The 14,803-nt window shown below is 51.1% G+C and overlaps 1 protein-coding gene across 17 annotated transcripts in view; it reads right to left on the minus strand.

Moving 5' to 3' along the window:
- Window positions 1-2,009: 2,009 nt before the first annotated feature.
- ATP2B2 (ATPase plasma membrane Ca2+ transporting 2) overlaps window positions 2,010-14,803 on the minus strand; it is a 390,019-nt gene continuing 377,225 nt past the window's right edge. For 9 of the 17 annotated variants that reach the window (XM_032149709.2, XM_032149708.2, XM_032149702.2 and 6 more), the window contains one exon: window positions 6,177-7,084. In XM_032149709.2, coding sequence (XP_032005600.1) covers window positions 6,773-7,084 — 312 coding nt within the window. In that variant the 3' untranslated portion in view covers window positions 6,177-6,772. Of the gene's footprint in view, window positions 7,085-9,943; window positions 9,999-14,087; window positions 14,260-14,803 lie in introns of all 17 variants that reach the window. The other 8 variants (XM_032149713.2, XM_032149706.3, XM_032149714.3 and 5 more) reach the window with 5 other exon arrangements.

Consider the following 14,803-nt stretch of genomic DNA (forward strand, 5'->3'; position numbering starts at 1 on the left):
TCCTGAGTAAGTCCCATCAAGGGGATCCCCCTAGGCAATGAAGGATCTCAGCCAGGCTCCTGCAGCTAGAGCCCCAGACCTAATCCTCAGGGTCCCCAACCCCAGGTCTCTGGCTTCGCAAGGTGGGGCAGCTGAAGGCTCCCCACAAGCGCAGTGAGAATGCCACACTGGAGGACAGAGCCTGGACTCCCCGCCTCAGCCACATATGGTCTCGCCCTGGGCCCCTTATGACATTAAGGAGGCAGATGAGCTGGGGGAGGCCTTGGCTCCCCATGGGTAAGTCACAGTCCTTCAGTTTCCTCTGCTGAAACTGGGAGTAAGGACCCTAGCTGGAGCTGGTCACTACTTGAAGGAAGATGTTAAGGCTCAGAGAGTGTGATAGACCCAGACTGTCAAGGAGCTTTAAAGAGGAGGCCAGGGGAGTAGGGTGTTAGAATTAAGGGCCAGGCCTCTGGGCAACTCTTCTACCCCACTGCAGCTTTCAAGATTTTTTTATTGCCCTCTAGTGGAGAAATTGTTGCAGGGGTGTGAGGGGGTGGTAGTTAGGTTAGAGCAGGGAACAAAGGCAGGTTCCGGGGGGATCTCTTGGATCTCCTGTTTTTTTTTTTTTTTTTGAGATGGACTCTAGCTCTGTTGCCCAGGCTGGAGTCCAGTGGTATGATCTTGGCTCACTGCAACCTCTACCCCCCGGGTTCAAGCAATTCTCCTGCCTCAACCTCCTGAGTAGCTGGGATTACAGGCATGTGCCACCATGCCTGGCTAATTTTTGTATTTTTAGTAGTTTCACCATGTTGGCCAGGCTGGTCTCAAACTCCTGACCTCTGATGATCTACCCGCCTCGGCCTCTCAAAGTGCTGGGATTACAGGTGTGAGCCGCTGCGCCCTGCCGGATCTCCTGTTCTTCAAGGAACAGGCTCTGGCCTTAGATCTATAGCTGCACCACTGACTTTCTAGGTGATAAGGTCAAGTCACTTTTCTCTGAGCCTCACTTTCTTTGAGTGGAAAATGAGGACAAGGGCATATTAGATGTAAATATAATACATGAGGCATAATTGTGATTAAAAGAATTTCCTTGTGTAGACACTGATGTTGAAGAGATTGGGGATTTGTGACAAGCAACAGAACTGTATCTTATTCATTAAGGCATTTGCTGTAAGGTATTTGGCCCATAAGGTGCTGTAATATGGAGGTTTAGAGTGCAGATGCTGGCATCAAGACTGCTAGGTATCAGTGCTGGATCTCCTGCTTACCAGGTGGGCATACTCTTCACCTCTTTGAGCTGCTGTCTCCTGCTCTTTTGAGTGAGAATTATGATAATACCTCCCCTGAAGGTTGATATTGGGATTAAATGAACCCTTGGATATGAAACTGCGTTTGGAAGTTGGATGGGCCTATGGCACTTGATTTGGGGATCAGTTCAACCTAAGAAAAGCTGTGACTGTGTGTGAGTGTGTGTGTGTGTGTGTAACTCTCAACCCTTGGGCCAACCTTAGGGATTACTTCTTGGTCTGGGCATATTCTCTTTCTCTGCCAATGTTCAGCAGAGGTTTGTGAAGTCCAGACTCCTCAGGTGCCAGGCTTCCCTCTGCCTTACCCCTCTCCCCAGTAGGGGGTGCCACCTAGATCCAGTGTCTGTATTCCCCATCTCCTCCCTCTGGTTAATCCAGACCCCAAATCAGGCTAACTTTCCCTGATTTTTGCCCCCCCACCCCTTGTCCCCAAACATCCTCCTCTTCCTCCTGAGGCCCCGTTCCCCAGTCTTCTTCTATGAGACGGTCAACCATTCCTCATAGGTTAATGGCTCATGGCAGGGTAAGCCGGTCTCCCTCAAATGGTGAGTGTTCAAAAGGTGTGATCTAGTGGAAGGAGAGAGACTGCCCGCTGAGCTGTGGGCCCTTGGGCAAAGTGTGTTTCCCTCCCAGGGACTCAGTTTCCCCCTGAGTTCAACTCCACGAAGGGTGGGGACCCAACGGTCCTTCAGAAAAAGGCCTTGTGATGTGTACCGTGTCTGCATTTCCACGTGTGCATTTATTGTTATTGCTCAGTATAGTGTTGAAAAGGCAGACAAATCCCATTAATTACAAAGAGCACAAGCCAAAGATACAGAGAAATAAAGAGTGTACAATAAGAGCACAGTCACTTCCCAGCCCCGATTGTCCCAGAGCCCCCCAGAGCCCGGGCAGCTTATGGAAGCTGGAGGCGGCACCATTCCCTCGCTACTCTATTATAAAATATGTGCACACAAGAGTTAGCAAAGTGTGGTGACCCCCGAGAGGAAAGGTCCAGGAGGGAGAGCACCACAGGCATTACAAAACAGACTTAGGGGGCTGAGAAGGGCAGTCCCAAAGCAGCCTCCAATATCGTTTTCAGTGGAGGGGGTGATGGCTGCTGCCTGGGGCTGGGGACCCTCCTTCCCCACCTGGGTTGGTATGATCTCTACATTAAAATCAGGAGAGCTTGGTTTGGAACTTTGAAAAGGCTTGGGGACTTCCTGCTATTGTCTGACTTCCCTCCTGGCTCTGGAAGGCCTAAAAGCCTTCAAGAAATGCTCCTCCCTACAAGAGCCTTTAATGGTGGGATTTTGGACACAATGGCAGGAGAGAGATTTGGGTGGGAGGCTTGTCAGAGTGCACCAGGTAGGCAGCCTCCTGTAGGTAGCGCAAGAGTGGGCTAGGGGAGTGAGGATTCTGAGAAGGCCCAGGCAAGAACAGCCTGGAGACTCCAAATTAAAGAGCAAGAAACTATCCCCCCAAAATAAAACAAAAACAACAAAAAACCAGTTCAGGAAAGGGAGACAGGAATAAAGGTTTCTCCATGATGAGAATTAGAAGTGCCAACAACTGGGCCATACATTCTTTCCCAGCTCCAGGCCTAGGAGAGACTCCTCTTTCTCATCTGGACCAGGGACAGATGGCGGGGCCACCCCAACACAACCAAGGTGGGTGACTTTGGTTCCCAAGCTGGAATTGAGTGGGGGCCTGGTGGCCTCTCATGACAACTCCTGGGCTTAGGGGGCAGGTGAAATGATGGGAGGAATAGCAGGCTTCCCTCAAGATCAGGATGCCCTTTTTGTCCCTCTTTATAGAACATAGTCTATTTCACAGCCCTGAGTGGACAGTAATTACAACGGGGGGAAGATGACGGCACAGGGAATGACAGGGCCCAGAATGTGGGAGTGGGAATGGGACAGGCGGTGGAGGACTGGGCGCAATTTAAAGTTTATGTGGAAGAATAGATGTGAGAGAATAACTAGGAAATTTTGTAAAAGAAGAGTGAAGGGACTCATCCCACCACATAATAAGACATTAGAAATTGACAATAGTTAAAATTGTATGGCTGGTGCCAGATGAGACACCCAAGTAAGGGAAGAGAAGAGAAGTTCCAGAAATAGATCGAAGTCTATATAAGACATCAGTGTGTGGTGAAGGTGGCATTTCAACATGGTTGGGGAACAGAGTGGCTTCCAATAACTGGAAGACCCAGGACAAGACAGGTTCAGAGTCCTTGAGCCAGTGCAGTCATTTTAATTGGTCCAGTCTCAGAAATAGGACTGCCTCCCTCTTGTCATCTCTATGCTATGGTTGGGACAAGGGGACAAGGGGCCATGGTGAGGGGTTGGCGGGAGCAATGGAGGCTGCTCCTGAGTTAAAGAAAGCTCCGCCTGAGTTGCAACAAGGAAACTCCTCAGAGGTCTCCCTGCTCACCTCCAAAGATGAGTGATTCTACAGCGCCAGGAGTCACTGAACGGGCTCCCTGCCCTTCCCTCATCTGTTGAGGGGGAGACAAGTTGGTGAGCTTAGCTCTCAGAACCAAATCTGCCACCTACTCCTGGAGCCCTTGTCTAGAGGGCAGAAAAGAAGCTATGTGGATGATGCAGTCCCAAACTAGAAAAAAAGTATACATTACAGATATATTTACTATGTTCTGTTTGATGTTGTTTTTTGCCTTTTTTTTTAAACCACAGACATTTCAGAACCACACTGCACGAGTCAGAAGAGCCAGCAATTGAAAGCATAACCATTGCATAGTATTAAATGAACAGAGATGGTGAGTTCTTTATTTACAATTATTGTCTAGATAAAAAAATTCATAAAAACAGATGAATGGTCATAAATTATTTACCCCCTAATGGAGTGAACTGCCAAACGTACCCCATGCTGCTAGATATAGGACGCAGAGTGCAAGCTTTATGTACTACAGTGAGTTTTGACAAACCAACCATTTCGTGTGTGTGTGTGTGTGTGCAAGTGTGAGAGTGGGGGGTGCATGTGTGCAAGCATCCTTCATTCCTGACAAGAGAAGACCAACGCTAATGTTGGCATTCTTCCATCGCTCCCTGTTCCCTAAGCCAGGCTCCACTGAGAACCCCTCCTGGCTCCAAATGAACATGGAGCATGGCGTGCAAACACAGCTATCCTGATGTCATGGAACGAGGTCACGGACACATGACTGATCAAAGAAGTGGGGAGATGGAAAACTGTGAGAAAGGAAAACTCCAAAAAACACCATGTTCCAAGGCTGCCCCATGTTTTACACGTGCAGATCTTTCCTTCCTCGTAGGACAGCAGTGGGCTGGCTTTGGTGGCGTTTGTACTGGAATCCAATAAGCACATCTGAGGGCTGGTCACCCCTTTGGGTATGCAGTTTCCTCTGCTGGATACATTCAGAGATACTTCTTCACGACATTCAGGTGATGCCCTCTTGAAGGTCCTCCTTCCAGGAGGATTTTGCCAGGTGGGATGGGCTGACTTTGAACCTCAAACCCTCAAGTTTTTCCACAGCCATCCAGATGTAGGCCCTCCCAGCTGACTATGGCTCTTTTCCCGAGTGGCTCTCATCTTGTTTGTGGAAGAGTTCTCTGGGCCTGGAGAAGGGAAGGGGCCGGGCTGACACAGCCATCATGAGGAGGGTCAGCATGAGGAATGGATTTTGCAAGAGAGGCGGAAAGTGTTTGGTTTTCCTCGAAGCATGGGACATCATCGATCATGGTATTCAAAATGTCTTTTGCACTGTACAAGTTTATGGAAAAAGATCATATGCTGAAAAGTCTCAAAGCAAACTTTGTATTAAATACAAAAGTTCTTTTATGAAAAACGCTGAGACCCACAAAGTGCTTAGCAGTTAAGAGGCTGACATACAATTAAATAAGCTCTTATTAAGTGGGATTACTAGTGCTGTTGTCTTGGGAAAAAATAACCACCTTTTCTCACCTGTGATACTGTAGGGTTTCAGAATGGCTTTCTGTTTGGGAAAGCAAGACTTGCTGTTAAAAGGCTACAGTATATATTGTGACTACAGGAAGACAATTTGGTTTAAAATCACACTGAGTACATCTCAATATACACATCATAAGGTTCATTCGGATCTAAATAGTGCAGAGAAAAAGGCTATTCTTCTTCAAAAAATAAAAATAAAAGCAGCAAGCCATACTGATCCTCATCCAATAGGCCAACAGCTCGGATGCTGCCATTAATAAGGAAACAAACCTGTAAGTTACTAAATAAAAAAAAAATCAACACAATACCATTTATAATATTTCAACACTACCTCAATCTCTGTACAGACAGTGCCAAAGAGAACCTATTTTTGAAATGCTCTTAGTAAACTCAAGCGAGTTTCATTGAGAGAAAAGTCTTCGAGCAGTGCTTTGCAGATCCTGGCATCCTTGGGCCAGATGGCCGTTAGTGTTGCAAACCCAGGAAGCCTTCTCTCCTCCTCTCCCTTCGTCTACGGAGCATGTTGTTAAACCCCTCAGGATGGCAACTCGGTAGCATTTGGCTTCTGCCTGAGCCTCTCACGGTAGTGACATTATTGAACGGAAATAGCAGGCAAAAATCAGAGCATGGCTATCATAAAACATCAAGGATGCAACCCAGGGGAAGTGTCTGTTGGGCCGAGCTGTTTTTATAGCATCTCAGCCACCAGTGTTCTTAAACCGTACAAATAGCCAAAGACGTTATCTACAGGTTTGTAAACAAATTACATTCTTCTTTTAGGACATAAATAAGTTAAAATAGAGCAATTTAAGCGGAAACAAGGCAACATGCCGGCAAAGAAACTTTATATATCCATGTATATATATTTATATATATATATATATCTCTACCTATCTATATGGACGTATACAGTCTTGGAGAAGTATACGTTGATATAGATACAAAGAAATGGATATAACCTTGTGAGTGTCTATGAAGTTCTTCGGTTCCATTGGTGCAAATCTACTAGGCGAGTTAAGCTCTGCAATTTCAAAAAGTTATTAAATTAATCTATACAACTGAGACCATGCTGCGCAAGCATTTCAAAAACTCACAGACCAGTGGATTGGATAAATAGTCTCAGAAAAGAGTCTGTTTGCAGTTCCCGCCTAAGAAAACAAACAAAAAAAAACCCCCTCCCCAACCCCCAAAAACCAAACAAGGGGAGGATTGAAAGTGTACAGTACATTCATGCGGGGGACGTGGTGGCTGGGCGGGTGCATGGCTGGTCCATGTCTGGGTGGGAGCCAGGAAGGGCTTGTTTTGGGAAAACCGCTCACTTCCGTAAGCCCCCAGTGGAGATCCCGCCCCTTGCCTCGAAGTGAAAAAGAGTTCAAACAGCATCGCAGCCAGAGAGAGGGTCTGTTGGTGGAAACGTTGGTTTTCTCTCCAGTATTTGGTTTCCGATTGTTGCTCGTTGCTGCTTGGGTGAGTTGGGTGCCTGGATGGATGGGTGCCCGGAAGGCGGGTGGCAGCGGGGTCCATGAGGGCGGGCGGGCAGGCGACAGGGTCCTCAGCTAAAGCGATGTCTCCAGGCTGTGGATGGGGCTCCCTGGACTTGAAGAGGTAGCTGATTTGCTTGTGTCGGTCGTCAGGTTGATCCCACTGTCGATGGCGCTGTTGTTCTTGTTGAGTGATGACGGTGGGCTCGAGTTCTGCTTGAGTGCGGCATCTTCTTCCAGGTCGGTGTCGTCAATGAGGGGGATGTGGGGCTGGGAATCTTCGATCCGGAATTCAGGATGAGCCATGAAGTTATGGATGGAGGTTCGAGATTCAGGCTTTTCTAAACCTTCATAGAGAGAGCTACGGAACGCCTTCACGACGCGGATCTGCAAGGGAAGCACAGGGGTCAGGAGCACCGCCCAGGGACCACAGCCAGGCTCGGGGGGCTCACAGGTGGGGCGGGTGGGAGAAGGGTTAGGGCAAAGCAGGTGGCTGGAATCCACAGTCGCTGGGTGTTATTAGCATTGACAGGATGGGGGAGAGTGAAAAAGGGGGCTCAGGTTATAGGCATCCTTGAGCTGGTTTTAAAAAATCTCTTTGGTTTTGGTAGAAACTAGTGTTAGGACAGGAGGAATCACCAAGCACCATCAAAGAGATGATGGGGAACAGTGGTTAAAGGAAGCGCAGTCGACTCCTGAGGGCACCCACACCTAGTGAGAGACTGAGCCTTGTTCACTTTAAAGCAGAGGTTCAACCATGCAGACGGGGAGGAGGACCAGGTGGGAATCAAGTAGGAAAGAGGAGAGGCTATTAAAAAAATTCATCTTAGAAAAACCACACACAGTTAAGAAACCATACAACATGGAACATGTTACGTGTCACAAACAGAAAAGGCACAGAGAGGAGAGACGGTTGGATGAGCTGGGATGAGAGAGACACATGAGGGCCAAACAGAACGGGGACATCAAACCAAAGGCAGCAAAGCAAACCAAAGCCAACCCAGGGCTTTCTGAGGTGCAGAGCAGAGGCAGCCAGAAAGCACACGGGAGCTGGCGGACAGATGACATTCGGGGGCGGGCTGCATGCCACGGGGAGGCCGGGAGCCACATGGCACACACAGACAGACACACGGCTACACTTGGAAGCCTGGACAATGTGAACGGAGGTCGTTTGTACCCAGCGTTTCTTTCCTTCATGCATTTGGGAGGTAAACACTCGAGTATAGACTCAAAGCCCTGGCCGGCCAGTTATTGGAGCTTGCTTTGGGGTCTCTTATTTCCTGGGGGATTTTGTTTATTTCTTTATTTGTGCTTTGAAAACACAAAACCAAAAAACGAGGCTGGAATCAGATGGCCAAACCCAGCCCCAGTGGGATTCTGGGGTGTGTGGAACTGAGTCACAAAACAGCAAGTTCTTTCATTTTCTGTCTCAGTTGTGGACCACACATCCTGGGGCCTCAGTTTCCTCCGCTGAAGAATGGGAGGAGGCTGGTCATTGAGTCTTCAAGGCTAGTGGAAAGAGCACTGGACTTGGAGGCAGAAAGACCCAACTTGCGTCCTGGCTCTGCCACATCTGGTGCCTTGACTGTGGACAAGCCACACTAGCTCTCTGGTTGTCCTCTGTCCTGCCTCACAGGGTGCAGAGGGACAGGACCCTCACTTGGAAGAGAGGTGTCCCTTCTCTGGACTCCTGGGAGGGGCAGCAGTGCCTGTCATCTCAAGAGTCTGATGGGACTTGGGACAAAGGTGCCTCCTCCTCTCGTCCCAGCCCCAACTCAGAGTGGAGTCAGAGGTGGAGAAAACAAGTTGGCATTGGCACCTCTAGGACAGAGCCTTAGTCGGCTGCTGTGTGCAGGCCAAGTGGCATCCACCTGCAAAGCAGTGGCTGCCCTACACCACAGGCCTGCGGGGAGGCAGGGGACTGGACGAGACGGTCGTGGGGAGGCCCCTGAAGTCCCAGGACTTGAGCTCTCAGCGGAACCCAGGGGTAGCTCCTTTGGGAAACCCTGGTGGGGAAAGCCCTCTTTCATGGAAGTGGAGTTTCTAGGTGACTGTGGTTGATGATTTTAAGTGTCATCGCTGAAGGTTTGTTTTACTGTTGCAGAGGGAATTCTTTCTAAAGCATGTTATATGCTCCTCTGACTTCTAATTTAGAGTGCACAGAGAAGAATTTAACATAAGGTTTGTCAATTATCCTTCTTGGTCTTAGGTAAGACCCCATGGATTGGCTTGTTTTTTCTCCCTTGCTGTCAGCCATCTCTTACTAGTTAGTGCTGACTTTTCTGTTTTCTGAAAAGCACCTTTGTCCTTTCACCTTGCATACTGTGAGCTGGGACTCCAGGGTACCCCACTTGCTGGAATTGTGCTTTAAATAAGAGGCAACAAGTGCCAAATAAGAGCCAGCCAGACATGGCCTTCATGCTGGTGCTCCATCATGGCCACTGTGGCTGCTCTGAGCTCTTTCCCCCTGGAGTCCCTCTTTGTGGCTCTGCAGAGATGATTCATATTCTGATCTCCCAATAAGTGAGCCGTTACACCTTGATTAACTGAAAACAAAGAAGGCGCTGCAGGCCTCAGCTTTCTTGTTTGTAGAATGGGAATAGCATCAAGGCTGTAGCTGCCTAGCCTGGTGCTCAGTGTGTTCTGAGGCTGAAGTGCAATTCAGATGCTAACTGGAACACCTAGTGTATGTGTGGGGCAGGGGGAGGTGGTAGGACCCTGTCATGTGACTAACAACGCAGAGGGAATGACACACAATGAGATGAGGCCCCTCCGCCCTCCCCCTGGCATGGAGACAACAGAAAAAATGAACTGCTCTGGACAAGACTGTGGGGACAAGACTTTTTGGGACACCCCGCCACGGCCATCTCAAGTCTCCACTTCGGTTCTCTCCGAGGCTGAAATGAAAAAAACTATGGGAAAAAAAAGCTCTTCCATCTCCCCTCCCTGCCTACCCTAAAGGTAGGATTTTTTTTTTTTTTTTTTTTTTGGCATAAGCTGCATTTGGGTGTGGGGGTGAGGGGAAGGAGAGGAAGGGACCCGGTGAGCGGGGTTTCAGATGTTTTGGTTTCGTCAGCACAAAGGGAGCAGGGAGACCCATGCCCGTTGTCAGAGGGCTCTGAGGAAACGCACAGGCCCTGGTCTGAGATGGGTTCTACATACTCGAATGTTTACCCGGCTTCAAGGAAGCCAAGAGTCTGGGATTGATTCACATTCATTTCAGGCTCAAGGTTAAAGACTCACAACCTCTTTTAATTTCACTCTCTCTTGCTGAACTCTGTGTCCAGGGTTCTCTAGCCCTCTAGGGAAACAAACACATGGAATATTCAGACAGCGGAGAGGTCTAGGGTTCCCCCCACAAAGCAAGCCATTTTCTCGCCAACCCAAGGTTGCACTAAATTAGTTACCAAAACACTAATGTGAAGTCCGGCTTTCTTCCCTTTTTGTTGTCTTCATTTCTCCCCCTAACAGTGCAAACTCCTTGCCCTAGGAGTCGTCAGAACCAGGAATCTGCAGGAGAAGTGGGAGCAGGAGGTGCCCTATCTGTCTAGCAAGGTACGGCGTCCAGAATGTGGCTAGGACCTGGCTTATGGGGCTGGCTCTTGGCTTGGGTGGTTTGAAAGAGCAGGACTTCCACTGATAAACATGGAGCCTGCTACAGACTTGCTAAGTACAAAGATGGTTTGAGATGAGTTAGGAATTTGAGGCAATGAGAAAGAGAGGCTGTGCGGCTTTGCCTTGGTTCGAAGTGTGGGATGCTAATCTTGTCTTTGATCACCAGTGGGAAGGTGCCCTTCTCCCCAGTCTTGGCCACGCTGGTAGAAGTTCAAGCTGAGAAACAGCTTCCCTCGCCTTCCCTGGAGGACTGACCCCTTTTCACGATATGAGGCTGTGGGCGTGGGCACTGGTTCCGGAATGGAAGTTCAGCCTCTGTGGCTCCAGGTCTGTGGGCCTCCTGGGAAGCGGTGTGAGTAGTGGGAAGAAGGAGGGACTCTGGAGTCTGACCTCTTGCCACGCCCTTGCTGTGGTGACCCTGGCCTCATCAGTGTCTTTCTCTGCGAAATGGATGTGTTGGCAGGTCCTCCCCTCCCACAATTCAGTGGTGAGGCATCTGTGAAGTAAAGGGAATGGGGAACTGCTCTGGAAATGTTGAGTGGGGCTCAGGTATAAGGCAATAGGGATGTGCCATTAAGTTTCCGGGGCAAAAACAAGTTCGTTTTTGAGTTAGTCAGAAGAGTGCACCAATTCATTCCCTCCCGAGCATCCTCGTGCCATGTGCCTCATGACTGCGGTCAGGCTTACCACGTGCGTCTGTCTGCTGAGGCCTTCATCTTGCGGTGGTGCCGTGGGGAGGGGAGGGCCTGCGATGTGTTCAGGGGCTTTCCTCAGTGTCCCAGGTCAGAAGTCAGGCCCTGTCCCAGGCCTTTGTGGTCAACTCTTCATAACCCAGGGGACAGTGAATTGACTCCTTCCAGGGCACACTGGCTGCAGGTGTTTTTGCCTCAGCAGGCACATGGGCAGCCTCCTCTGCTGGGGAGTCCCCAGGAAGCAGATCCCCCTCAGAAGGCTGGTGGGGTGCGGTGGGGGTGAAGGAGTTGTGGGGTAGTGGGGCGGCCCACTTCCTCATCCCATCAAATTGGGGCCCTTCTGTCACTTCCTGGCCACCTGTTTAAACCTCCCTGTGGGAGGAAAGCATACTGGCTTCTGCAGGGACCTTGGCTGGTGTTTAGAGGGTCCTCAGAGTCCTTGGAGACCAGAGGAGGCAGCACTGTTGTAGACACTACTCAAGCAAAGGAGGCACGAGGCTGTGTTGTCCAAATATGTGTACTGAAACCGCAGAGGCTGTGATCCTGTCTGGGAACCAGTGCCCTCAGGCAGGGGTTTGGTCAGGCTCTTTTTAAGACCATAGGCTCAGGAAGGGTCTCAGGAGGGACCCAGAATTACAGGCTGGATTCTGTCACAGAGGGGGAATGTGAGATTCTCCAGGAGGCGTGAAGAGGGAGAGGCAAGATGGTGAGTAGGGTGGGGAGGCCCTGGCCAGCCCCGCTGGGTCCCCTGAGAGAATGAGGGGTTAGGGCAAGGACTGTCAAGTTGGCTTTGGCTGAGCCTCTGCCTGGGCTTCTTTTCCAAGACTGTTCCAAAGTTGGGGTAACCACGGGTTACAGGGGACTGATCCGGCTTGGAAGGAGGTCAGTGTAGACACATTCCTGTCTAAGCATTTCTGCAGAAATGAAGAAAAGGGCATTTCTGCAAAGAAGTGTTGTTCCCGGATTGGCCCTATTGAATGGCTTTGCAAATGATGCAGAAGAAAAGCTGAGAAAGAAGTGGCTGAGGTTTGAGAGGACAGCTCTAGCTTCTAGACTGTGAAAGCTAAGATGAGGGGCTAACTCAGGGACGACTTCCAAAGGCAGTGGGGGTGCCCAGCGATGTCAGGTGTGCTCTGTCGTGGCCAGGGTGAAGTGCTGCCCTTCAAGAAGGAGGCTGAACTGGGATGGACGAAGAACTGGGCCTTCACCCAGAAGCCAGACTCCTAGCAGGCAACCCCACCCAGAGGGCCGCAGGAGTCATCAGGAGGGGTGGCAGAACAGAAGAAGTGGATTCTTCTCCATGTAGCTCTCCCTGCTGGGACACTTGGTCACCGCACCTCAGGATAGGTGGGGGTGCTGAGCAAGGCCGGAGCTGAGCTGGTGCAGAAAGGAGCTGGGAGGTCAGCTGGCTAGGCCACTGCTAAGGCGAGAGCTCTCTGGTCTAAAGGGGAGGAGGATGGGACCAGTGTTGCTTTCCCCGAGAAATCCTGGCAGTGACTGCCTAGTGACGGTATCTCATGGAAATGTGACTCAGCCACCATCTGCTGAAATGCATCTCCATTCCATCTTGGCTCCCCGGTCCTCCCCAGCACTGCGTTTCTGTGCTGACGAATGAGCACTGAGGGGCTCCTTCCCTGCTTTCTGCTTCTGTCCTGCCGCTATGGGTCGTGGACATTTGCCATCAATAGGCTCTCTGTGGCCCGCGCCTCCTGCTGGAGGCACTGAGGGAGGTGCTCCCACCAGCACACAGGGTTACCTGCTTGGCTGCAGGGGGTTGTGTTGTGGGTGTTCTGGTTTTGGATGGGGGTAGAGGCCCTTTATAAAGTTTCAAGAGATGAGCTGGAGTCTACTTCTCATCAAAGAAGCTGGAGGCTAAGACTGACACTATGCCGATTGGAGAAGACCAGAACCAGGGGCTCCCCTGCAGATCAGAAGGGCCTGACTGGAAACATAGCAGGGCGATGGGAGGAAAGACAGACTTGTTCCCTATGGGGCCTGAAGCCATGGGTCCGGGAAAGAGCTAGACAAAGCCAGCAATGAGTGACCTAGGTCAGAAGTGGTGGCATGAGGAGATGAGCTTGGCAGGAGGGAGATGAAGGAGGGGCCACAGTCCCGGGCTATCTCTCAGATAGAGGAGGGCAGGATGCCGAAGGGCAGATCAGGTCCCTCTGGGCCTGCTGGCACCCAGGCAAGATGTGAGGCTCGACCCACCATTTTCTACCAGGGGTCAAGCTGAATGGGCCAGGGACCTTGTCCTTTCCAGGAAGGGCTTAGAACTTCAGCAGGTTCCAAGCTCAGCCACAGGGAAAGGTGTCTACAGGGCAGCTGATGCTGTCAAAAGTGCAAGGGGAGGAGTGACAGGAAGTGGGCAGAGACTCTGAACTGCTGGGGTGCAGTGTCTAGGCTGTGAGCTCCTAGGTGGCCTGGGATCCCTGGCTGACTATGACCTCTGACCTGCAGTGACCTCTTGGCTCAACCATCCCCCTTGACCATGACCCTCATTACTGTGGGTACCCCCTGACCAGCTGGGAAAGTCTGGATGACGTGACCCTCTCCTGGGTGGATCCCAGTGTGACTGACTGTGACCCTAAGGGGCTTGCTCCCCTTGACCCACAGTGACCCTTCTGCTGACTTTGACTGCAAGACTGGGACCTCCTGCCCAACTCCAACCCTTGCCTTGGTGGTCCAGGCTTTTCCTGACCACATATGACCCTGGGCCAGTGGGACACTCCGTGTCCCCTCCATGTCTGTCCTCCTCTGGCTGCCGGGACCCTGTGGTGGATTGGGACCATTTGGTCACTGATGTCCTCTTGACCAATGGTGATCCCTTGACCGAACCAGACTTTTTGGCCACTTGGGACCCTAACGACCCTCTGACTGACCCTGGTCCACTGAGTGACTGCCACCGCATGACTGGCTACGCTCTCCTGACCAACGGGACCCTCTTCGGTGGCTGGGACCCTTCAGCCCCCTGGGCCTGATTGTGACCGGCTGCCCCCCATGTCCTCTGGTGCCCCAGCCCCTGCCCGCCTGGGAGCTGGCGTGGGCAGTGCCAGCCGGAGGCAGTAAGGAGTCACACTCACGCCCGGCTGCAGCAGGAGGAAGGCTGGTCGGAGAGGAAAGAGCATTGGACAACGACACGCGACTAGGGCTAGAGAGATTGGCTACATCCTGGCTCTGGCTGGTGACCGAGGACTGTCTCCGCAGGGCCCCCTGAAAGGAGGCCCCGCTCTTGAAAGTATTGACTACTTCAATCTGCAACGGAGGAGAGAACGAGACAAGTTGCGAGAAGAACGAACACAACAGCTACATGACTGACAGGCGCAACGTCACAAGAACAGCCGCAGCCACGGCAACAACGACAATGTCACTTAAATCAAAACAAAAATACCAGACACACTCCAAGGCTCTGAAAAATGTCTGCTCAGCTCTGGGCCCACCTGCAGGCCCCAGGGTCCCCGGGAGGACACAGGGGGTCCGGCCTTTGTCCTGTGCTAGTGGCTCAGGGGCCAGTGGGCTGGCCAGTGGGGGAGGCAGTGATTAAACATGGTATCTGGAGGGAAGAGAGCAGTGTTCAGCCTCCCTCAGGTACAGGCGTGGAGGAGGTAGAGGGTATGGTGGGGGTCCTGAGGTGGACAGAGCTTGGCCTAAATTCCAGCTCTGTCACTTACTAGCTAGGTGACCTTGGGCAAGCCACCTCTCTGAGTTGAGTTTCTTGTTCTTAAGAAGGGTCAATGCCACCTGCCTGGCAGGGTTATCTTTAAGTGGCAAAGCACCTCACCCACGTTAGCGTTCCACA

The sequence above is a fragment of the Hylobates moloch genome, unplaced genomic scaffold (genome assembly GCF_009828535.3).
Source record: "Hylobates moloch isolate HMO894 unplaced genomic scaffold, HMol_V3 SCAFFOLD_4, whole genome shotgun sequence".
In the NCBI taxonomy this organism is placed as follows: Eukaryota; Metazoa; Chordata; class Mammalia; order Primates; family Hylobatidae; genus Hylobates; species Hylobates moloch.